At 31.5% G+C, this 24,057-nt stretch overlaps 1 protein-coding gene and 2 long non-coding RNA genes across 3 annotated transcripts; 2 read left to right on the forward strand and 1 right to left on the reverse strand.

Moving 5' to 3' along the window:
• Positions 1 to 580: 580 nt before the first annotated feature.
• On the reverse strand, positions 581 to 13,025 carry LOC107909756 (uncharacterized). The gene is made up of 2 exons (XR_001687351.2): positions 12,697 to 13,025; positions 581 to 822 (listed from the first exon to the last, which is right to left on the reverse strand). It is a non-coding gene; the product is annotated as an uncharacterized lncRNA (long non-coding RNA).
• A 2,341-nt stretch (positions 13,026 to 15,366) lies between these two features.
• Positions 15,367 to 16,325, forward strand: LOC107907889 (uncharacterized). The gene is made up of 2 exons (XM_016835198.1): positions 15,367 to 15,435; positions 15,747 to 16,325. The coding sequence occupies exons 1-2, from the start codon at positions 15,367 to 15,369 to the stop codon at positions 16,323 to 16,325; spliced, it is 648 nt and encodes a 215-aa protein (XP_016690687.1).
• Positions 16,326 to 19,918: 3,593 nt separating this feature from the next.
• Positions 19,919 to 20,744, forward strand: LOC107909755 (uncharacterized). Its single transcript, XR_001687349.2, has 2 exons — positions 19,919 to 20,222; positions 20,492 to 20,744. It is a non-coding gene; the product is annotated as an uncharacterized lncRNA (long non-coding RNA).
• The last annotated feature ends 3,313 nt before the right edge of the window (positions 20,745 to 24,057 follow it).

Raw genomic sequence — 24,057 nt, forward strand, 5'->3', positions numbered from 1 at the left:
AAAAAAACTTACGTAATACATATGTATTACAATTGTTAGACTTACATACCTCATTTGATTGCTAGTATAATAATGAGTAAAAAAATTATTTAATACATATGTATTACAATTATTAAAACATAAAATAAAAAATAGTTAGTAAAATTTAAATTAGAAATTAAAAAAATAAGTAAAACTCAAAGTAATAATTCTTCAAAATAAGCAAAAAAAAATGTTCCTTCTCTTTTCCTAAAATAGATCTTGTCAATGGCTAAATATTACCAATTAAAATTAGCGTATTGCTAACTCATATACTAAAACACTGTTGAAAAATAATAATACTACCAAATGTTGCAACAAGAAAGAATTATTAGTATAAATTTACACTTGAAATTAGAAGGATAAGTAAAAACTCTTGCAAAAAATAAGACATCTTCAAAAGAAGTAAAAAAAATTCTCTCTTTTCTCCAAAATAAATCATGTCAATCACTAAAACTTGGTGAAAAAAATAATATTCTTACCAAATGTAGCGTGATTGTTTCTGTAGCAAATATTCAAACAAGAAGATAGGATAAGATAGTTTTGCTAGGAGAGTTACGTAAGAAGAAATGACAACACGTTATATTTGTTAACACAATTCAGATACAACAACATTTCTCGGCCCAGCTTGGTTCAGAGAATGATTTTATTCAATAATTCATCCGATACAACTTTTGGCTTAAGCTCAATCTACCCTCACAACAATAGATAATTGCAATCTCACAACAATCAAATAAAGACACTCAAAAGCTCACTTCGAATGTGCGGCACAAATATCCTATTTATAGGCTTCACTCGATCAGCCTACAATTTAAAAGAATAGATAGATTAAATTTCAAATTCAAATAGGAAGTTATCCTCAAAATATCATCCTTTAATTTTAAAGATGCTTCTAATTCAAACTACTTCAAATATTTAAAGATAAAAATAGAGTCCAAGCCTTTACAAATTCTTATTTTCTCTTCAATAATGCTGACCAGAAGATAAGGTTAGGACTCCCATCATATTTAGTTCCCTTTTACATGAACCAACTACATTTGTTACCTAAAAACATTTTAGAAAATAATTACAAAATTTATACGTGTCAGAAATGCCAACGATACTATTACTTTAACTGTCCTAAATACATTATATTGTATTTTACTTTTTTTTTCTCGTGATTTCTGATTTATGTCGATTGTGACGTACTATTTTTGTTCTTATGGTTTACTATGAAGTTTATATTGTGTTCTTTTTTTAGATGATATGTACGGTATTGTCTAGGTTTAAAGATGCACCACCTTTAGAGAATTCTAGGTTGTGACAACATTTTGCTGCTTATTCTTTTAATAATAAGATTAATCTTTATTGAGAAAAAAATGTACACCCAAAAAATTTTTGAATTCATAACTTGTCATTTTATTCATAGCATAAAGTCATTTCAACCGCCTATTAAAATATATCTAATATGAACGTCTGCCTATTTTTAATAATGACCTCTTAATCTAGATGATTTTGCTCTTATATGCTTTTTATTACATTGAAAAGTGATAAATATTATATAATTCATATAAAAATTAAGATGTTAGTAATCTAAGTTTTCAATTATGACAACAAAAACTTGATTTCTTGTATTGAAATCTTTGAGCACCATGATTGGAGCAAGAAAAATAAACTTTTTCTAACTCATTTCTAAGAGAATATGGAGACTTGTATAATATCTATCCTATAATATAAAAAGTAAGCTATTTACTTTTGGGGGGGGTAAATATAGGAGGGATATTCCCTAAATAATCAACCAACAAAAATTCTAGTGAAATCAACTCCTAAGAGATCAACAAGCAACACACTCATGGCAACCTACGGTGGTCAATCAAATAAACACATATCACCAGATAGAGAAAGGCTATGTTCCACCAACCAAACTGGCATGAAGTTCTTCTCCCTAGGAGTGTGAACCAGTTTCCAACACTTTTCCTTTCACCATGCACCTCGTACAACTCCAATGAATCAAAAATAAGGATTTGAAGACGATTAATATCATTCAAGATCATCTCAACAGTCATAGACAATCTGATTCAATTATAATGTTCCAAATTCTTTTTTTTTACGCAACTTCAACCCCATTGAAAATTCCCATAAACTCTACCACATTGATATTGCAATTTCCACAAAAGATTGAAAAATCGACGACCCAATTACCATAGTATTCATCAATAGAACCCTCAGCACTTTCCCTCTCGCTCGACTAATCCCAACTCCCAACATTCACCATAAATCAATTGTGAGGTAGCTTCTCCCGTTGTAGCAATAAGTAACTTTTAATTGTAACACACCTATCCCGTCTCTATTACCCGATTAGGGTTATAGAGTATTACCGTAAAAAACAGAACATTTAACTTTACAACAGAAACAATTATACAAATTAAATGCTAACATATAAAAATTGAATCTAATCATGGCAAAAATACATTTATGGGCCTTAAATCAAGTCTATGGGGACTTATAAACGGTTTGGGAACAATCAGGGATCAAAGCAAAACAAATTAGAAAATTCTAGAAAAATATGAAAATTTAGGAAACATGGGTCATACGGTCATGTGACACATCCCAGACCGTGTGAACATTCGAAGTCCGGATACATGGCAATGCTCCAGCCCATGTGTATATTCGAAATAGGGCCACACAGCCATGTCGCAGGCCGTGTGCCAAACCATATGTGCATTCGATGTTGGGTCACACGGCTGTGTCATAAGTCGTATGCCAAACCATGCTACAGATTGACTTGGGACACGGTTTTATCGCAGGCCGTGTCTCAAACCATGTGAATCCTGCACCTAAAATAATAATGACACACGATCGTGTGGGGGTGGTCGTGTGTGGCACACTGCTGTGTGGCAACCCGTGTCTTAGGCCGTGTGCTCCATTTTTAACCCCTAAATCAAGCTAATTCAAACACCATTTCTTTCACAATAAGACATATCATAACTAGCGTATTTCACAAGGTTAAAAGCATATTCAAAACACCAAATACATGCCAAATATTTCTCTATCGTATGTCTAACCAATATGCCATCAAAAGGCACCTCAATTCACATACCAATTCAATTCAAGAACAAAGTTACAATTAAAAAATAAGCTTTATCATTAGTTAACCATTCATGCCTAAAACCATCAATCAAAAATTTACCAAAGATGTGGTCATTCACAACAAAACTACCATTTCCAAGACATCACCACTTAACATATATATAAGGCACTAAAGAGCAACTTGACCAAAACCAACACAAGTACACACCCAAATTCAACCACATTAACTAGTTATAACAAGTTAACCTATCACTTTACATATCAACAACTTAAAACCTATATACATGCCACATTCCAAAGTGATAAACAAAAACTACCAACAAGGCTAGATAGTGTGAGCTCCAAATCAATCCATCTGGTCAGTCCACAAAATGCTAACTATAAAAGAAACATAAATGAAACACAAATGAAATAAATAAACTTAAGAAGCCTAATAAGTCCATAGTCTAAACATGATTTAACTTACCTTAACCAAGACAAATACACAAGTATATAATTTAACTCCTAATAATCAAATACAAGTTCACACCATATTAGTATTTATTCATATATATATAACATAATAACACCTTCTTAAAAGACTTACCCAATACCATCATCCAAATTCCCTCAATGTAACCATCCACATTTATAAACAAGAAATTCATTGTAACATTTTTCATTTAACAACACCATAGATGTACAATAGAATTAATCAAGTAGATAAGTTGTAAATTAATTAATACATAGTCTGATGAACTATAGTAACTTGACTCGGATACTCGGGTAACTACACCACACCAAAGGCATCATAGATGCGTAACAAAGGCACTGAAGTGCAAACAAAGGCACAAATTGTAACACCCTAACCTGTATCCCTCGCCGGAACTGGGTTACGGAGTATTACCGGAGTTTACAGATCAAACAGACAGAAATTTCAAACAATTCATATCATCAAAACAAGTCATCAAAGCATCATTTTAATCCAATTTATAAACATACCAAAACCAAATCAATTTTCCTAGTTCTTGAGCACTTAAACATAAAATTAAATTCACATGCACCTATCTAGATTTAGTTCAATTTATCATGTCATAATATGGCTTCAAAAACAAACACATATTTATATGTATAAAACCAACCAAAATTAAACTTATAACCTCATTTACAATCAAACCACAAATTAACTATTATTTAGACACCCTAGGTACATGCCGACACAAAGGATAAACTTCACCACATTTGAGTTCGGGATCGTTGTTGGATGTTGAATCGGCGATCAAAAGTTAAATGCCTAACCTACGCATGGGAAATAAAACCGTACGCTGAGTATAAACTCAGTGGTATTTCTATAATCCAAATATTTAAAGATAAGAAATTATAAATATACAATTGAAATATAAACACATATTAATATTTAATTATTACAACAACCATATCATATTTCATTTGTTTCACAAATATCTCAATTCTCATACTTGCTATATAAATAGCTTTTCACAATTTATTTCACATTTCATTATACAATTGCAATATCCATTCCATAGTCATTTCATGAGTATATAACTCATATATTCTATATATTTGCAACATATTTCACATTATATTTTCAATTCACTATTTCACTTTCATTTCTCATACCATACCATTTCAATATCAATTATAAAACTTTATTATTTATTTACCCCTATTAACACGACTCGGACGGATACACGGATCCAACCAAAACACAACAATTTGGCACCCAGTGCCGCATCGAATAATTCGAAGTAATAAATTGACACTTAGTATTTCATCGGCTAAACCGAAGTAAATTGGCACCCAGTGCCTCATCGAATTAATCCAAAGTAGTAAATTGATACCCAGTGTCTCATCAACTCGAAGTCGAAGAAATCCCTGAACTCTTCCAATCCTATGGTATGCCATCTATATCCGACTCAGCCCGATACAGTTAATAGGGTTTCAATTCACTTTTCAAATACAACTAATATTCAATTCAATTCAAATAATCAATATATATTCAATATATATACCAATTCAATCAATATAAATTCAATAAATTTATCACATACTAAATCAATCCATTTCAATTGCAAAACACAATAATTCTCACCTCAACACTGACCAGATATATTAAATTGAATTATAACAATTAACAACTAAATTCGGATTATAGAAATACAAACCAGAAATTTCGAGCTATTCCTCGTCGACTTTATCTTTCCCCTTTTTAGTCGAGGATTCCGGTACGATGTTAGCTACGGAATTAAAACAATTAAAATTCATCAATACAATACAATTCAATTTCATATTACATATTTTAATTTTTACTCAAGATTTGTCTAAATTCTAATTTAGTCCCTAAATCGAGACTAATTTTATTTCTTCAGAATCAATCCTATATTTTCATTTAATTTCCACTTTAAACTAGATTTAACTCTATAATTTCACTTAAATCCCTCAATTTTTAATTTTTCACAATTTAGTCCCTATTACTCAAAATTTACAATTTATTTTACAATTCAATCATTTTTCACTTCTAACTTAAAAATCTATCAATTTCCCTAATACTAAAATTATTCAACATTAACAACATTTAAAAACTCAATAAATTCTAAAATTTTGACATGGGTCGAGTAGTGTTTAATATCGGGGTTCCAAAAACATAAAAATTAAAAGAAAAATTGACTAAATTGACTAACCAATTGAATTTTGAACAATTGAAACCCTTAACTTTTCTTTCTTTTTTTTTCTTTCTTTTTCCCTTCTGTTTCCTTTCACTTTCTATTTCTTTTTCTGTCATTTATTTGTTTTATTATACATTATTATATTATTATTTTGTTTTATTATATTATAATATAATATAATATAATATAATATAATATAATATAATATATATACTTAATACTTATAATATATATTAACTTAATATAGTTTATATTAACTTAAAGTTTTATGATGATTTCACACAAAAAAAAATCTACCTTGCCGTCTCATAAAGAAATAATGGCATAATTACTTCTTTAGTCCTTTCAATTTTTCTTTAATCTATAATTCAACTTTCACCCTATATGCAATTTAGTCCTTATACCTAATTTACTTTTAATTCAAGTAAATTCATTTAACCGAAACCTAATTAACTACACAATTAACTTTGTAAATATTTTTAAAAAATATTTTCGAGTCTGATTTATGGGAATAGAGTCCCGGGAATGCACTTGTTTTTAATTTGGTTCTTTTTAATTAATTAACTATCGAAACGTTAAAATTTCTTAACGAAACCTTAATACCGCCTTAATGACACTCCGTAAATATTTATAAAAATATTTATGGCTAAGTTTATAAAAATAAGGTCCTGATACCTCATTTTCTAAAACCACTTTAACTTAATAAATCACTTATATAACATAAATTATCAAATCAAAAACCCTTTTAAAAATCACATTTGACTCATAAATATTAAATAATAGTATTTACTAAATTACTCGTTGGATTTGGTGGCCCCGAAACCACTGTTTCCGACACCACTAAAAAAACTGCCTGTTACACAAATGTACAATTAGAAGACCAAATTTTAATCTCGTACAAGTGCGCATACTAACCCTACTGGCATGCCAATCGTATCCTAATCGATTACTACGTTCAAACAGACACTTAACAAAATTCTTAACATTATAAATTAGAGGCACTTCCAAAATATCCATACACATGCTATGAATCAATTACATTCATTTCAATATCAACTAACCATATTATTCACCAACTCCTGAATAATCAACTCTCATCTGTACTTAATTGTAAACATTTTATAATTTCAATTTAACATCATAATTTAATTCAGATACAGTTTAACCAAATCATAATATCACCAGTTATATAATTATATAAATATATTTATCTATACTATAAACTTACCTACAATCCGCTTCCGGTTAATTCACAGGGACTACTCCGTAATTTTTCCCTTTCCTTGGTTATTGTCTTTTTTACTTGGTTCTTGATCTATATAGCAATTAAATTCAATTTCTTAAATTCACATACATCAAAAACTCAATTCAATGCATGAGACCTTTAAGTTTTAATTATTTACACATTTTCCCTAAACTTTTACATTTCTCACAAATTAGTCCATAAACCCAAAATTCTAAATTTATCAAAATTTCACAATTCCCCCTACTAGCCGAATTTATTCCTATACTAGTATAGTTCATAATTATTCACAATCAAAAAAAATCTGTGTAAATTTTAATACTTTATCAAGTTAATCCTTTCATTAAAAACTAACAAAAATCACTTTACAAAGTAATCTTAATCAACACCTAAGACTACAAATTCACCATTTAACATAAAGAATAACTAATATTCAATAATGGTGAAATTCATAATCTTTAATAGTTTCAAAAACGAAGGTACAAGTTAGCTGGATCTAGTTGTAATGATCTCAGAAATATAAAAATTATTAAAAACGGTGAAAATTCACTTACACGCAATCGTTTATGCTTGATCGAATGTCAACTAAGCTAAGGTGTTCTTCAACTTCTCAATTTCGATGGTAAGAAACACTAAGGAAGATGACGCCTTATTTTTGTTTTATTTTACTTAAGTTATATTTATTTAATTAAAAAATTACCCTTCAATTAAACATACATTTTTAGCATTTTTTAAATTTTAACCGTCCATGCCAAATATGAATGGTATAATTGCCATTTAAATCATTCCACTTATGTGATTTAAACCATCTATTCACTACAATTCAATTATAACTAGATTTTACAACTTTCACAATTTAGACCTTTTTCTTTAATTAACTAACCAAACAATAAAATTCTCGAATCGAACCTTCACATACTAATATAATAACTTCATAAATGTTTAATAAGAATATTAAATGGCTATATTTCTAGAAATAATGTCTCGTTATCTCGTTTTTCGAAACCACTTGACTTTTAGAACAACCACTTATACCTAATTTATTCAATTATTTGAAAATTATCACATCAAAATTTCTATATAAAATTATAATTGACTTGTATTAATTAAATAATAATTATTACGAATTACTCGTCGAAATTGTAGTCTTGAAACCACTGTCTTTGACACCACTGAAAATGGGTTGTTACACTAATTCTTGAACATCTTACACTATCATTAAAGCTCCCTCAAAGTTCAGTTAAAACTCTGCACACCTTTTGAATTTTAGCGTGGCTGAGTAAAGTTACATTTGCAAAAACAAAGTCAATTCAGTATTTCTAGGCTAATCAAAAAATAGTTGAAAACACAGTGGGCCAGCCCCAATCACCTGTTTTGTTATCCCCACAAGCAATCAGATTATAGTGCCACCAGTCCCCTATCAACAACTCATAAAATTGGGATTCAACATCCGAACTCAAGAAAGCACTCCAAATTTCTTTCATTGAGTAGCAAGATTGAAGGACACGTTCAGTGTCCACCCTTACTTGTCCACAAAACTTACTCCTTGGACTATTAGTTAGATTATGAACCAGGCATTAACATTCAACATAATTCGGTCCCTCTAAGAGAGCCAAATGAACAATTTAATCCTTGGTCGAGTTTTCAATCTTTATATTGCTGTAGCAATCGGTCGAACATAAGCATCACCATCAAGGGACATATTATATGTCAATTTTGTCATGAAGAAACCATTAATTGAACCAACTCAAATGAATGTATCCTTAAGAGAAGCATTGACCTACGCAAGATTAGCTAAAATCTAGTTGAAAACCCTTTCAAGTAGAAATGACTAAACAATAGAGGAAATCTCAAAAGTGTTGTCAATAACAGTTCTAACCGAAATACTTTCTAATTCAAATTTTAGACTCGATGAGCAGAGAGAGATTAGCAGACCATCAACAATCCATTTATCAAGCCAGAAATAAGTCCTCGAACCATCACAAATTCTCTAACAAAGACACTTACACTTTACGAACAACAAGCATACTCCTCCAAATATGTGAGCAGTTCGTACCACATCATGGTTCAAACAAACTACGACACGGTAGATACTTCGCTTAGAGCACCTGAACCCTCATTTTATTTTTGTTCATGATGAATCACCACTCAAACTTAGCAAGCTAGATGCCATATTATCTGTAACAGCCCATTTTTCAGTGGTGTTAAAAATAGTGGTTTCGGGACCACAATTTTGACATGTAAGTCTGTAAATATTAAATAATTAATATTTACAAGGTCATTAGTATTGTATTAAATTTTGGTTTAGAAATTTTGATGTTTAGATAGTCAATTAAAGAAAAAATGACTAAATCATAAAAAGTGCAAAAAATGATTTTTATGAGTGTTTAAGTGCTCATTTGTAGTAATTAGTAAAAAGAGAGTGAATCAATATGGCAAATTAACCAAAATTGAGGACAGTGGATGGTGACTTGATTGTTTCCTAATGTTATAATATGAAACGATAAATTTACTTAATAAATATAATGATAAAAGAAATAAATGAATTTAACCAAAATTGAGGATAGTGGATGGTGGATGGTGGCATCATCTTCATTTTCTTGGTTCCCCACTGAAAATTGAAGTGAGAAGCTCCAGGAAAAGAGCTTGAAATTTTGGCTATATCAAGCTTATACATGTAAGGGTTTTCCTAACTTATTTTTCATGGAATTGACATTTTTGTGATTGTTATCTTGATATCTAGTTGGATTAAGGGTTATTTTGTGAAAATACTAAAGTATAGAAATTATTCCATTAAAAATTTTGACGTTTTATAGTTATAATTGGTTTGGGTAGTAGCTTAGTAATGATTTGTATTGAGTTTGTAAAGTAGTTTTTATTAATTTCAAGTTTTTTCATTAAATTGGATATAAATTAAAATGGACATGTTTTTCTTGATAAATTCTGAAATTGTAGGGCTGTTTTAGAATGGTTAAAAATTGGGTTCAATGGGTTTAAAGTTTAATTATGTGAAATAAGCTTGTTTTGGTCTTAAAGACCAAATTGAATAAAATGTAAATGTTTGGGGTCTAATGTACAAAATTGTAAATAGAAAGTTATATGTATTAAGTTGAATAGTATATGAAATTGAGGCTAATAATTGAAATAAATTATATCATAAATCAAGAACAAGTAGATAACTAAGGAAAAAGGAAAGTAGCTAAATAGTCCCTGAATCTTTGTCGTTACTATAGTTTAGCCCTGGTAAGTTCGTTCGGTTTATTTTAATATATTTTACAATATAAATTAAATAAGAATTTAGTTGTTGATTGTAAAAGTAAATATTTAAATTAGTATAAATGGGAATAATAAATTGTTGAACTTGGTTTAACGGTAATATCTCCTAAGCCAATGAACATAAGATAGAGTACAATTAGCATGCCAATATGTTATAGTGTGCGCTATTTGGGATTAGTTTGAGATGAGATGATGATTCCTGTTTATTTCTTGTTTACTAAATATAACAAAGTCCATCATTTGTTTCGGACTATCATGTTACATTACAGTATTTCTGGCATGTTACTAGGGGCAAATGTAAAGCCTTCGAGCTTGACACTTGGTGCCGAGGCGTGTTATGAGGGGAATGTTAGCCTACGGGCTAGACATTTGGTGTCGAGGCATATTATCGGTTGAATTGGCTCGTTGGAGTATTTGACGTGTTTCGGATGGATAATTGTGTACTAATATCCGTATATCGTTCATCAGGCAATGTTTTTTATGTTCAATGCCTTGTTATTGAATGTTATAATTTATTTTATATTTATGTGTCTATTTAATGATAAATGTCCTTATTTGTACAGTAACACACTGCAACCCCAATCCAACGACGAAGACGGGTTAGGAGTGTTACATTATCATAGATTTCAACCTCAATCTGCCATCATTTATTGGGGCAAAAAGCATATCCCACCTTGCCAATGAACTCTCTAACTTCCTCCAAAAATCCTTAAACAAACCCTCAATTACTCTTATCTAATTGATCACAAGCACCTATCAGAAGAGAAAATAAACATAATATATGTATATATATTATTATTAGCTACTAAGAATATTTACAAGAACACAACAAAAAAAAAGTAACTTACTTGCATGTGAAAATTAGGTCAAAATTAACCCTTTATTCAGCAAATCAAAACTTTAATAGGGCACTTAGAAAATATTTTCTTAAAAAATTAAATAAAAAACAATTCTCTAGAAAAAATGGAGGGGTCACATGTGGCCCCACATAAAATCCAACCTCCTAGAAAAAATTTCTTTTAATATAATGATCAATAAAATATTGTCTACGTCAGTTATTCTAAATCAAAGTGAAAATTAAAGAACAAGTAGTTCAATAAAATAAAGTGAATGAGGTTTTATTTCGCTCAACTTTATCACCCCAATAATGTTTAAGATATTGACCATTGACTTTGAACTTACCTCCCTTACCGTCATGTAGTTCAATAACCCCGTATGGAAAGATTTGAAAAATGGTGAACGGACCCGATCAACGAAAATTTAACTTACTGGGAAAGAACTTTAATCTGGAATTGAATAGCAAGACTTGTTGACCTGCTTCAAACTCACAGATTCAGATGTGTTTGTCATGCCATATTTTTAATTTCTCTTTACATAGCTTGGTATTTTCATACGAAAACATCTAAAATTCTTCTAATTCATTGAGCTGAAGCATTCATTTTTCTCCAACAAGCTTGAGATCCAATTTAAGTTACTTGAGAGCCTATAAAGCTCTATGTTCTAACTCCAAAGACAAGTGACAGACTTTCCCAAAAACTAACCAATAGGGAGACATCCCTATAGGTGTTTTGAATGTTGTCCGATATGCCCATAAAGCACTATTCAGTCTTTTCAATCAATCTCGTCGTTTTGGACGGATTACCTTCTCGAGTACATATTTTATCTCCTTATTTGCCAATTCAGCTTGCCTATTTGTCTATGGATGATAAGTTGTGATAATCTTATGCTTCACTTCATGTTTGTCGAACAACCATTTCAACCCAAAAGAAACTCTACTTACTTGTGAATTACGGATTAGACCATGAAGATATACATATGAAAATGGAACAATTGCTATGAATTCGATTCTCATCATAATCATTCTTGCAACCCAAAAGAACAATATATCCTAGCTGTCCAAAGTGAGAAAGGGTTAAGCCCAACAATTAAAACATAAAAAAGTAGATCAAATATAATTTCTTGAGACCAAGCATGCTATAATACCCTCTAATTTGTTATTCTATAATGCCCTCTAATTTGTTATTGAATACTTATTAGAAGCACTCTCTTACGAAAAAGAATAGGGAACATCATTTAAGCAATAGGAACACAAATCCGAACCGATAACCCTTGAACCCATCACGCTAAGCACACACACCACAGAACATAGATGAAAAAGCAAATAGAGGGAAACAAAAAACAGAAAAAATAGAACACAGTAGAAAAAAATTATATGATTCCGCCTTCATCCGAATCCAAGTATCATATTTCTATGTGCTTTTACTCAAAAAATAATAGGGAAAACAATAATGGTATCACCAAAAAACTTGGCAGATTCAATTATTAAAAACAAGTCACTGATTTTAAATTCCCATTGACAGACTCTAAATCATTGCAACAAATGAGTTTAACAGCTTGATAAAAAAATTCCATAAATCGAAATACCTGAAAGTTTTCGCTAATGGAAGGCAACAGGAAGGTTTGCAGGTTGGGAAGGAGAACCGCCAGGAGAACTGCTCCAGAAATCTCCACGCCGTGCGTCCTAAACTTGACCAGCAAATTGCAAGCTCCATATCACTTCCTCAACAGAAGGGTCTCAAGGGTTTCTCCCTCTCACGAAAACCCTATTCCTGCTGTAAAGTTTGGGTGTGTGTGTGTTTAGCCTTTTCTGACCCAAAACTAAAAAAAATTGGTATCGCTAAAAAAAACACCCCCGACATATTAAAAAAACACCCTAATTCTCCTTTTCATGTAATTGATTACAACATTTCTCATTTTATTGGATGAGTGTTTTTCCCAATGAGTCTTTTTATTAATACAATAATTACAGTCAAGATCTTAAATTAATGTGGTCCAAAAAATTAATTAGTACATTTTTCAAATATCTTTATTTTCAACATCTTAAATTAATTAGTGTAATCAATTTAGTCCAAGAAATTAGAGTCAACATCTTAAAAAACGGGAAAAATTAATTTTGTTGTAATTAATACAATAAATAAGCAGAGTTATATATATATGTTTATTTTGATGAACATTAACAACACCCTAACGTAAACTCATATTATTATTAACAAAATTAAGTAAGTCCTTCTCACTACACTCTATTATTTGTAATTTTATTTTTTATAAATTTGTTCTAAACTGTTTTTATAAAAATCTATTTTTCTAAATTTTTTTTCGTTTTTTCTTTATTAATTCTTGTATAAATTAAAATCTGTTTTAAATTTTTATAACTACTGATTTTTTCGTCATAATTTGTAACGTTCAATAAAAGATGTCGAATTTTTATAGAAGTAACTTAAATGAAGGCAATGAGATCTCTATGGCGACATCACCATTTTTTACCGATCGGGTATAATATTTATCATGATGCTAATATTTTTTTTATCTTCATAACATTTAATATTTGTTAACAAAATTATTTAACTTTTAGGTGTTCGAGTCTCGTGAAGAGCTGAGGCAATGGGTGCAAAACACGACATTCTCTCTTGGTTATATCATCGTCACGAGAAGATCAAAAGCAAAGGAAAATGGTGTGGTGTCTTACATCACACTTATTTGTTATCGTGGCGGTGAATACAAATTTAAAGAATCAAGTAAAAAGTTTGGCACCAAAAAGACCAATTGTAAATTCTGATTAGTAGGTTCGTATTAAAAACAATATGATGGGTGGACGTTGAGGGTGATATGTGATCAACATAACCATCCACCTGCACAACATATGGAGGGACATGCTTATGCGAGACGGTTGAAAGAAAACGAAAAAAAATTATTGGTTGATTTGACGAGTAAGAATGTTACACCACGTGACATATTATCGGCACTAAAGGAGCAGAATGAGAATAACGTTTCTACACTAAAAACCATATACAATGCACGGCAAAAGCTTCGCTTGTCCCAGAATGTCAGTAAAACTCCAATACAGGTTCTTATGTTGCTTTTGAATGATAAACAATTTTTACTGAGTTTTCAATAAATAATATTTCAAATGAATAGGAAAATCTATTCTTCATTCATCCACGATCATTGGATATATGCCATGCATTTTTGCACGTTTTGATTGTAGACACAACGTACAAAACGAACAAATATGATATGCCTTTTGTTCAAATTGTTGGCGTGACTTCAACCAACAAGACATTTAGTATAGCTTTTGCCTTTATCATTAACGAAAAGGATGAGAACTATAATTGGGCATTAACATGTCTAAAGTTGACACCAGAAGAGTGCATGTACCCATGTGTTATTATGACGGACAGAGAGTTGGCTCTGATGAATGCATGCCAACAAGTTTTCCCTGATGCCACTCGGTTACTATGCAGATAGCACATTACTGAAAATATTAAAAAACATTGTAGGCAGTCTATCAAGTCGCAACATGAGTGAGACTCCTTTTGTGCTATGTGGACTGTACTCGTTGAATCTCCAACGTGGATATTGTACACCGAAAACTACAGAAAACTCCAATCAATGTTGAGCGAATATCCAGGTACAAGCCTCGTTATTTTATAAATAATTGTTTATAGTTTTAGAAGACTTTTTATACATAACTAACATTTATATAAATTCAGGTGTTTTAAAATATCTAGATCAAGTGTGGTTAAGCAAATATAAGGAAATGTTTGTGTCGGGCTGGATTGATCGGCATCTCAACTTTGGAGAACAAACTACGAATAGAGTTGAGAGCCAGCATGCAAAGCTAAAGAAATACCTTTGCGCAAAAAATTCTTCTCTAGAAAAATTTGTTGGTTGTATCGATCAGATTGTGAAGTCTCAACTTACATCGATATATGAAAGTTTTGAAAATAGTAGAATTGTCCTCAAACACAGACACAACTTACCGTGTTTCAGATTATTACGGGGTTTTATGACACTTGAAGCTCAAGATATCCTAGAAGGGGAACTTCAGCGGTCGAGTAGACATCAACTTGACTCTTCAAACTGTGGTTGTAAACTACGTCATAGTTGTGGGTTACCATGTGCTTGCATGCTATCAGTCTACTTGAATTCAGGTGGTATATTTAACAATTATTTCCTAAATTTTATTTATATATTGAATTTTTATAAACTAATGGCTTTTCAATGCAAATGAGTGTATTCCGTTGGATTCAATAGATGTATTCTGGAGGAAGTTTGACTTATCACCGTCAACTTCTGTGGAAAATGAGGATATTTGTTGTGACGGTGAGTTAGAAATGTTCAAAGAAAACTTCACTAAGCAGTCAAAAGTCGAAATAAAAATTCTGTTAAGAAAGTTAATAGATATATTCCAGCCGAGTAAAACACTCATTAAAGAACCTACAATTCAAAAAAATACGTGTGGACGACCAACCTTGGAGAAACAACAACAAAAATGAGTCAATTCTATAAGTCAAGCTCTCAGAAGACGTAGCCATTCAACCACATCAAAATTTGTTGGGTTGGATCTGGTAGAGTTGAACAAAGAACCTGCAAGACATAGTTCATGCGTAATCGAATTTCCGGACTTAAACTAGGAGCCATCAGAGCAAGTTTCAAATTTCATAGACTTAAACCAGATGCTTGAATCATGTGACACTCATCCACTAATGAAAGAAATTCCAGATATGTTCCACCCTTACATCACACATGTACAAGATATCAGGGGTGATGGAAATTGTGGATTCCGAGCAATATCTGTTTGTCTTTGTTATGGCGAAGATCAATGGCTCTATGTTCGACATCAACTGCTAGACGAGTTATTGAGTTCATATGATGTCTATGCTAGAGTTTTCACTAATGGAATCGATGAATTACGTAATTCACTGTGTTTCTCAAAATGCCCTGCACCAGCAGAACACTGGATGGTTATGCCTATGACAGGTGTCCTAATTGCCAACAGGTTTGGGGTAATCCTCAATTATTTAACCAAGCGAGGTGACATAACTTTCTTTCCTCTTTGGAGAGGTCCGGAACATTTTCAATACCATCATACTATTACAATTGCACATGTATATGATAATCATAATGTGATGGTACAATTAGAAGGAGATTACCCAATGTCTACCATTTTGGCTTATTGGATCTGCCATAGAGCCCCGTTTACAGCTGGATGACAAACCATGTAAATGTCACGTCTGGAATTTTATAGACAATTGAAACCTTGTAATATCAAAACACCTGTTATAACTATAGAGGATTATTGTTGAATAATATTAATTTATCATATTTTTGTATTTATGTATTCATATATATATGTTTAACAATAATCCTATAATAAAAAATATGTTGAATAATAATAATACTTATATCTTTAATAATAATACAATAATAATACTTATAATATTTAATAATAATACAATAATAAAAAATGTTTAACAATTAAATGAGATAAAGAAGTGAGTGGAGAGGTGGTAATTAATTCTTAATCATTACATTAGAAAGATGTTAATTACTAACCAAACAATAAAGTAAAAGAACATTGTAAAGGTGTGTTATTTATTAGGGTGTTTTTTTAATATGTAGGGGGTGTTTTTTAGTGAACTCCAACAAAAAATTGAGGAAATTGAGAAGAGACAGAGAGAGACGGAGTGGGCGAATAAATGGGGTGCTATGGATTGAAGACAGAGGAATGTGTGGATGCCGAGGAAGTGGCTAAGGTTTGGTTGGGAAGGAAGACAGAAGAAAGAAAGCGAAAGAGATTGGATTAAAGGGGTAAAAAAGCCTGAGAGTTTTTATATTATAATAATGGTTTCATTTATTACTTCTTCTCCTGCCCGTGACTATACGGTTTAAGAATTTTATTGCTTCTTCTGTTGCCGGTTACTATACAGATTGAGAAGGGGGAAAGAAACCTAAGAGATATTTTATGTTAGTAGGAATTTATTTATTGTCTATTTCGTTTACTGTCATTTTTATGGAAAAAATAATAAACAAAAGTAACCTTTTCTCTTTTCTCCTTTTTTTTGAGGGAAAATGGTTGGACTTTATTTATTAGACACAAAAATCCAGCCACAGTCAAAGCACCGGTCAACTGGTAAGTAAAATTGTGGACAAAGGCCCACCTAACCAATTGGGCTTTAAAAATATTGCTGGCCTAGTGAGTCCAAACGGTACTGCTAGTGGGTCGCCTGTTGGGCCTGTTTTGACTAATAAGTTGGCAGATGGTACTCAGTTCGGGAATGGCGTGTCCAGCAAGAATTTAAAGGAGACTAACAAGCTGTTGGACTTTAGTGGCCCACTTGAAGGTAAGGCCCTTCTTAAGGTGGACAGGGCTATGGAAGGACTGGGAAAGCAGAAAGCCTCCGAAGCTGCTATCGACAAACAGAAGCCGGTGATGCAAGATGAGATTGATGCTTCGGGGATTTATCTTTTGTAAATTTGATATTATTACTTTTTAGCTTATTAGTTTTTCGAGTTAAATCATTTTTTTAAATGAAATATTGATTAAAACTTTTTTTTATGGATTTTAATGTGCCAACTCCTATGATAGTTTATGTGTATTTAATGCTAACATGACACTATTTGTCTTATATGAACATTAACAAATAATTTAAAATATTAATAAAATATAAAAAAACATTAAACAAAGTTATAGTAAGTTAATAAAAATATAAAAAAAACATAAAGTATTTGTAGATTGTCAAGCAGACTTCTATATTTAAAATTTTAGCATTTTAGTCTATTTTTTTGTTAAAAATAGCAATACGATTCTTTTTTAGAAGATTAAATTGTCAAATTCGACTCTTTTTGTAAGGTTGACTACCAAATTCAACCTTTTTTAAAATATTGTATTTAAATTTAAATTAAAAAAAATAAGGGTCAAATTTAAAAAAAATTTGTAAACAATTGTGAAAAATTATTATGAAACTTGTTTGTAATTTGGTTACTATTGCAAAACCTGAAAAGGTAAGGTGAAGAGATGTTGAACCAGGAAAGTAAAATAATCATGTCAGCGAAGTCGCCTAGCGAACCTAGATGGCTTGGATATAAATGGTGCCTACGTGGTGGCTTGTGTATGTGGCAATATCTTCAGGAATAAACCCAACAGCTCTCCAACATTGGATGAAATCTTTCATGTTAATAAAATAATGGTGTTAAAATTGTCACATGCCAAAATCATATCATTAGCTTCTTCTGTGATGTACTGCACCAACACTCTTAGCGAAACACACATTGTTTTCATATTGCATTTTGGCTAGCCAAATATATATTAGAAATAGAGGGATAAGGCTTATGAAATTTATAACCAATAAAATTCCAACTTTGATAATGCCTTAGCAACTTTGACGAGCTATAAAGGAAATTAAAATTCTTTATCATCAAATTGTGCAATGATTATTGTCCAAACCATTTTTTTGAAAACAAAAATTTTAGTTATCGACTTTAAAAAAAAAAATTGGAGTCACCACCGATCATTTATCGAGGTGTAATTGGCTCACCTAAAATAATTTTGGCCTACGAAATTTGAGAAAATAGGTTCGGGAGTCAGTTATGCACGAGGAAGTGTTAGCACCCTCGTAACGCTCAAAAGTCGGTACCAAATTGATTATTTAATGTCTTGGTGTCAAAAATTTAAAAGATTTTATTAAACACAAATATTGAAATCTGAAAAGGATAGTCAATTATTCAAGTCATGCGAAGAAATTGAGACCCAATACGTTAGGGTACAATTTCTCAAAATCCCCGAATTTTGAATATCACTTTTGCTTTATAAGTAAATCTTCATTTCGAGGAAGCAATTATGTCATGCCCAATACGTTAGGACATAACAAATTAAATTCCCAAAAATGATTTTTACTTATACATTTTGAATAACGAATATTCTCGGTTATTTGGAATTAACAAAGAAAATCAGAAACCAATATGTTAGGGCTCAATTTCCTCGAAAATCTCTAACTTTGAATATCGTTTTTATTTTAAAAGCCTTTGGATCATAAAAAATGATTTTAATGTTTTGATAAAATCAAAATATATTTTAAAAATATATATATGTATATATTAAAAATGATAATACAATATGAATCAAATATTTTAATTCAAATTATAAGTATACATAAGTATAATATATAAACGAATTTTGCAAATATGTATTTGGACATGAGAGGAAAATGCATAAGTCATAAAAACAAAACAATAATAAAATACATATAAAATATATTCATACATTTTAAAAATGTATAAGTATAATGTATTAGTAAATATAAAAACATGGAAAATATTTATAATAAGCCTTGAAAAGAGTACAAAAATATATATGTACACGTTATAAAAAAAATTGTATAAACATAAAAATTATAAAATTGGGAAACCATATAAGTATTATAAAATATAGATATATACATATATACAAAAACTATGAAAATAGAATAGTAATATAATAATAAAATATGTATATGTAGTTAAAACATTTAAAATACATATATATTATAAAATACATAGGCGTGTATATATGTAAATATAATAATAATAATATAATAATAATAACAAATAATACAATAACAGCGAAAAATGACAAAAGGACTAATTTAAACCTTAATTTAAAAAAAAGGTAAATTTGAAAATAATAAAATACGAATGGACCAATTAGAACACGAAATTAACAATAGAGGACGAAAATAGAAATTAATCCCTTCCACTAAAACACTGCACTGCAACACGGATTAAATTGAAATAGTTATAAAACATATGGCCAAATTTATAAGAAATAAATAATTTAATTTAAAAGCACTGTAAAAGGAAGGGACCAATTGCGAAAATAAACCATTGGAATAAAAAAAACAAATTTATGGCCATTAAACGGCACCACTTTTCTTTAATATTAAAATAAAAAAATTTCCTTTAAAAAAAACATCTCTATTTCATTTTCTTTAAAGAACAGAGGGAAAAAAAAGGGGGGGTTCTCTGTTAGGGTTTTCCTTTACCCAAACCCCCTAGCCGCCGCAACCACCTCAGCGGCCTGAAGCCTCCTTCCGGCTTCAATTCGGGCAGAATTCGTCGTCTCCTCCTCGCAGGTAACTTTCTCTTTTTCTTTTCGTTTATTTATTTTTAAGAAAGAGCAGAAAATAAAAAACAGTAAAAAGAAAATAAGAGAGAAAAAAAGAACAGAACTGATCACCTTCAAAAATTTTCTCCTCCGATTCTATACTCGTATTTCTTTAATACTTCAATACAATATTTTGCTAACCCCTGTTACAGAAATCGACTAGCTTTTTATAGCCAAAACCATTTACAATTTGCTGTATCTATCCTATTAGTGTTGCTCGAGGTTTATTTGTTACAGGTACGGGCATTGTGCGCGGCGTGGAAGGAGAACGTGCGACGGTTATTGTGACGTGCGTGGGGTGCGGCTGTTGATTTTTCTGCTAGCTGCTAGGGTTTCTTTCTGCCTCTGTTTTGTATTTTGGGCTAGCAGATTAGGGTTTGCAATTTGGGCCTTATTGGGCCGAATTATTTGGGCTGCATAAATGATTTTTTAACCAGGCCAAAATTGGCCTATTACAATTATAATGGTAATATAATTCACATCATAAAAAGAATGAGCCATAGGTATAATTAACTTCAAGGTTGTCTCAATGTTCTTTGTCCAGAAACCAAATTCGTGGTTCAAAACACAAGGATTTTCACTCATTTAAGAGAAAAATAGTGAATTATATCATGTAAAATAACCAACTTCTGGACACTTGATATATATGAGATCCAACTTCTAGGCCATTGCCAAGCAATAACTGCAAAGAAAGTTCAAGAGTTTTTCACAAAGTGGGACCTTTCATCACTGATGATAGACCTTAGAGTTTCAAATCTTATGAACACATGCTTTTGTAAAAACCACATCACCACCTTAAATTAGAGAAGATGTCCATCACCTTTATAGGCTGTCAGCTGCCACCATAAAAGAGCGACATAAATAGAATAAATTAAAGAAGATGCCCGTCGCAAGAAAGTACTATCCCATCCCGTAGAGAAAATTGTCCACATCCTTGTCGAACCTTGTCCCTTAAACTTTTTTGATTTGTGAACTATTTTACGTTGTCTCGGTTCTAAAGCCAACATCTCATTACCCAAAGCAACCTTGTAGATAGTAAGCTACAATTTGTTCCTTCAAAGTCATTACCATTGCTTTGAGAGCATCATTCCTCTTCATCTTGTCATCTATAGCGATATTGAGGGCCCTTTTCATTGCATCCAAATTGGAACTGAGAGCTTCCACCACATATTTCTTGACCTGCTCTCTCATCGAGTACGACTCATTGGTGTGTCCCTTAACTACCCTCGGGTGTTTCCTTCACATCACCCATAGATTCCTCCAAATCAACCACTCGACGTTCCAAAGCCAACAAAATGTCCATCGATCTGCTAGCTTTCCTGCCCCTCCCATAGGTCTCCATAGGCTCAATCTGCTCATATACTCCTTTCCTCATTTCAACCGACACCTTCGAATCTTAGCTATGATACCAACTGACATGGGGCTAGAACTTTAGTCTTGCAAATCGTGCGACCTTAAGCGATTCTTTAGCTTTAAATTCTCCTAAGTCAACTTTACTTTCGAAAGTGAGAATTTACAAAGGAAACTCTCCAAGACATTGAAATAAAGTAGAAACACACACAAAGACAAAAGAGCATGAATTGAACAAAAAAAACTCACAAGAAAGCAATGCACACAAGATATTTGAGTAAATGCTCTCAAATATATTCAATAACTATGAATGATTTGAATGGAATGATTAAGATCATTACAGTTGAGGGGAATACCTCTATTTATAGTTGAACTCCCCTAAATCCAACGGTATAGTTTAATTTACATCGACGGTTAAGATCAAAACTAATCTACAAATTGGGTTTCTTAAGGGATTTACAAAATCCCCTAAGATTAAAAATTTAAATCTTCTAAGATTACTTTTCATATTTGTCATAGTAACCCTAGTTTTCTTTAAGTGTTTCACTTAACCACCAAGGCTTCAAGTAGATAGATTTCTCCACATGTTTCACGAATCGGACTAGTTCAAATGTGTCGAATGAACCCAATTTAATCAAATAATTTTAATAAAATACTATATATGTATTCGTGATGAGCTTAGATCCGCCGCTCGTGAGAATAGGATATAATTATATAAATTATATAGGTAAAGATAGATTAAAGATAGAAAGTGCTATTAAGGACAAGAGGTACGTTAGTTTGTTCGTAATCATAAAGCGTTGAATATTTTAATAGGCAAAAAGACTAATCTCCATATATTAACTTGGAATTTTCTCTTATAATAATCTTTAGGCTTCTTTTTTACTAAGGCTCAAGATTTCCAATCAGCCTAAAGATTTTGACCAAGGCTTAAACTGAAACTCCAGCGGAGGGGTAATTCCGTTTTCCCTCTTTCATTTCTTAAATCTATTATTATTTTTATTATTTATTTTTAACATAAATATGATTTTATTTATTATTTAATATTCAATATTTTTAATATATATTATTAATAAATATGAATATATATAATTTTTAATAATTTATTATTTAATATAAGTATGATTTTAATGACTTTATTATATACACTTATTTTAATATTATTCTTTTAGTGATATTTTCCATATCCCACTATTGTCCATGCATTTAAGTTCAAAAAGGGCAATTTATCATTAAAAGCCACTTTTTTTTTAAATTTATCGAAATGGGCCCGATATTTTATTATTTACCGGAATGGGCCCCTTTTCCCCTAAATCGCGTCCACGGCAGCACGATGTCATGGGACGAACCAGCAAATCGCGTCCACATCAGAGCACTTTGCTGGCGTGACAACAAATCACGTCCACGTAAGCGCGATTTGCTGACGTGTAGCGCGCTCCTGGGGACGTGATTTGCCTCGCGCGTGAATAGTGCAACGATCATTTTTTTGACCGTTGCCCCCCCCCCAACGGTCCAAAAAAAACTATACATACCCCCACCCCTTTTTTTTCACAAACTAATCCTCTCTCAAATTTCCTCTCAATTTCCTCTCAATTTGCTCTCAAATTCCTTCCAAATTTCTCTCAAATCCATATTTAATCTTAATTTGCTCTCAAGTTCCTCTTAAATTTCTCTTAAATCCCTATTTTTAAATAATTTTAAAAAAAATTATTTTTTTAAAATTTTTTTAAACCGTAAAAATTTGTACGATTTCAGCAATGGCCGGAGAATTGACTCGTCTTGATAAGCAGCACATATCGGTGGAACAAATGAAAATGGTAAGCGTTAAATTTAATTTTTAAATATTATTTAAGAATTTTTTATTTATGCATTTTTAGATAATTATTAATTTATTATTTGTTATAAAAGTCTTTCGATCGGATATTGGAATGCAATATCCAGAATATGCATGCTCCTCCATCACCGTTGGTAGAGAACTACCTGTAGGAAGCGGGTTTTTGGCACGTGGTGACGGTAGGCCGGGGATGCAAGGTGGACCCGAAACTAATCAGTACGTTGATCGAGATGTGGAGACCCGAGATGCACACATCCCATCTTTCATGTGGAGAGTGCACTATCACTTTGAAAGATGTCAGTCTGCAATTAGGATTGCCGTTGGAAGGGTACCCAGTCACCGGGTCTGCCCAATCTAGCGATTGGGGAGCGGTGTGCTACGAGCTTTTAGGCGCTATTCCGGAGAAAATGGACGGAGGTAAGATCGATATGGGCTGGTTACGAGACACATTCCCAGATCCGAATGAAGATTCAACCAAAATAGAAAGAATCTGATATGCTCGGGCATACATTCTTCAGTTAATTAGAGGTTATCTGATGCCGGATTCGTCATGGAGCCGCGTACATCTAAGATGGCTACTGAAACTCGTTGATTTTAGAGCAGCTAGTGAATTGAGTTG

Source organism: Gossypium hirsutum, chromosome D02 (genome assembly GCF_007990345.1).
Source record: "Gossypium hirsutum isolate 1008001.06 chromosome D02, Gossypium_hirsutum_v2.1, whole genome shotgun sequence".
Taxonomy (NCBI): Eukaryota; Viridiplantae; Streptophyta; class Magnoliopsida; order Malvales; family Malvaceae; genus Gossypium; species Gossypium hirsutum.

Bases quoted from the DNA above. Each gene is read 5' to 3' on its own strand.
- LOC107907889 (XM_016835198.1), top strand. From the start codon at position 15,367: ATGTATTCTGGAGGAAGTTTGACTTATCACCGTCAACTTCTGTGGAAA. The intron at 15,436-15,746 runs GTGAGTTAGAAA...GACTTAAACTAG, and splicing joins TGAGGATATTTGTTGTGACG to GAGCCATCAGAGCAAGTTTC.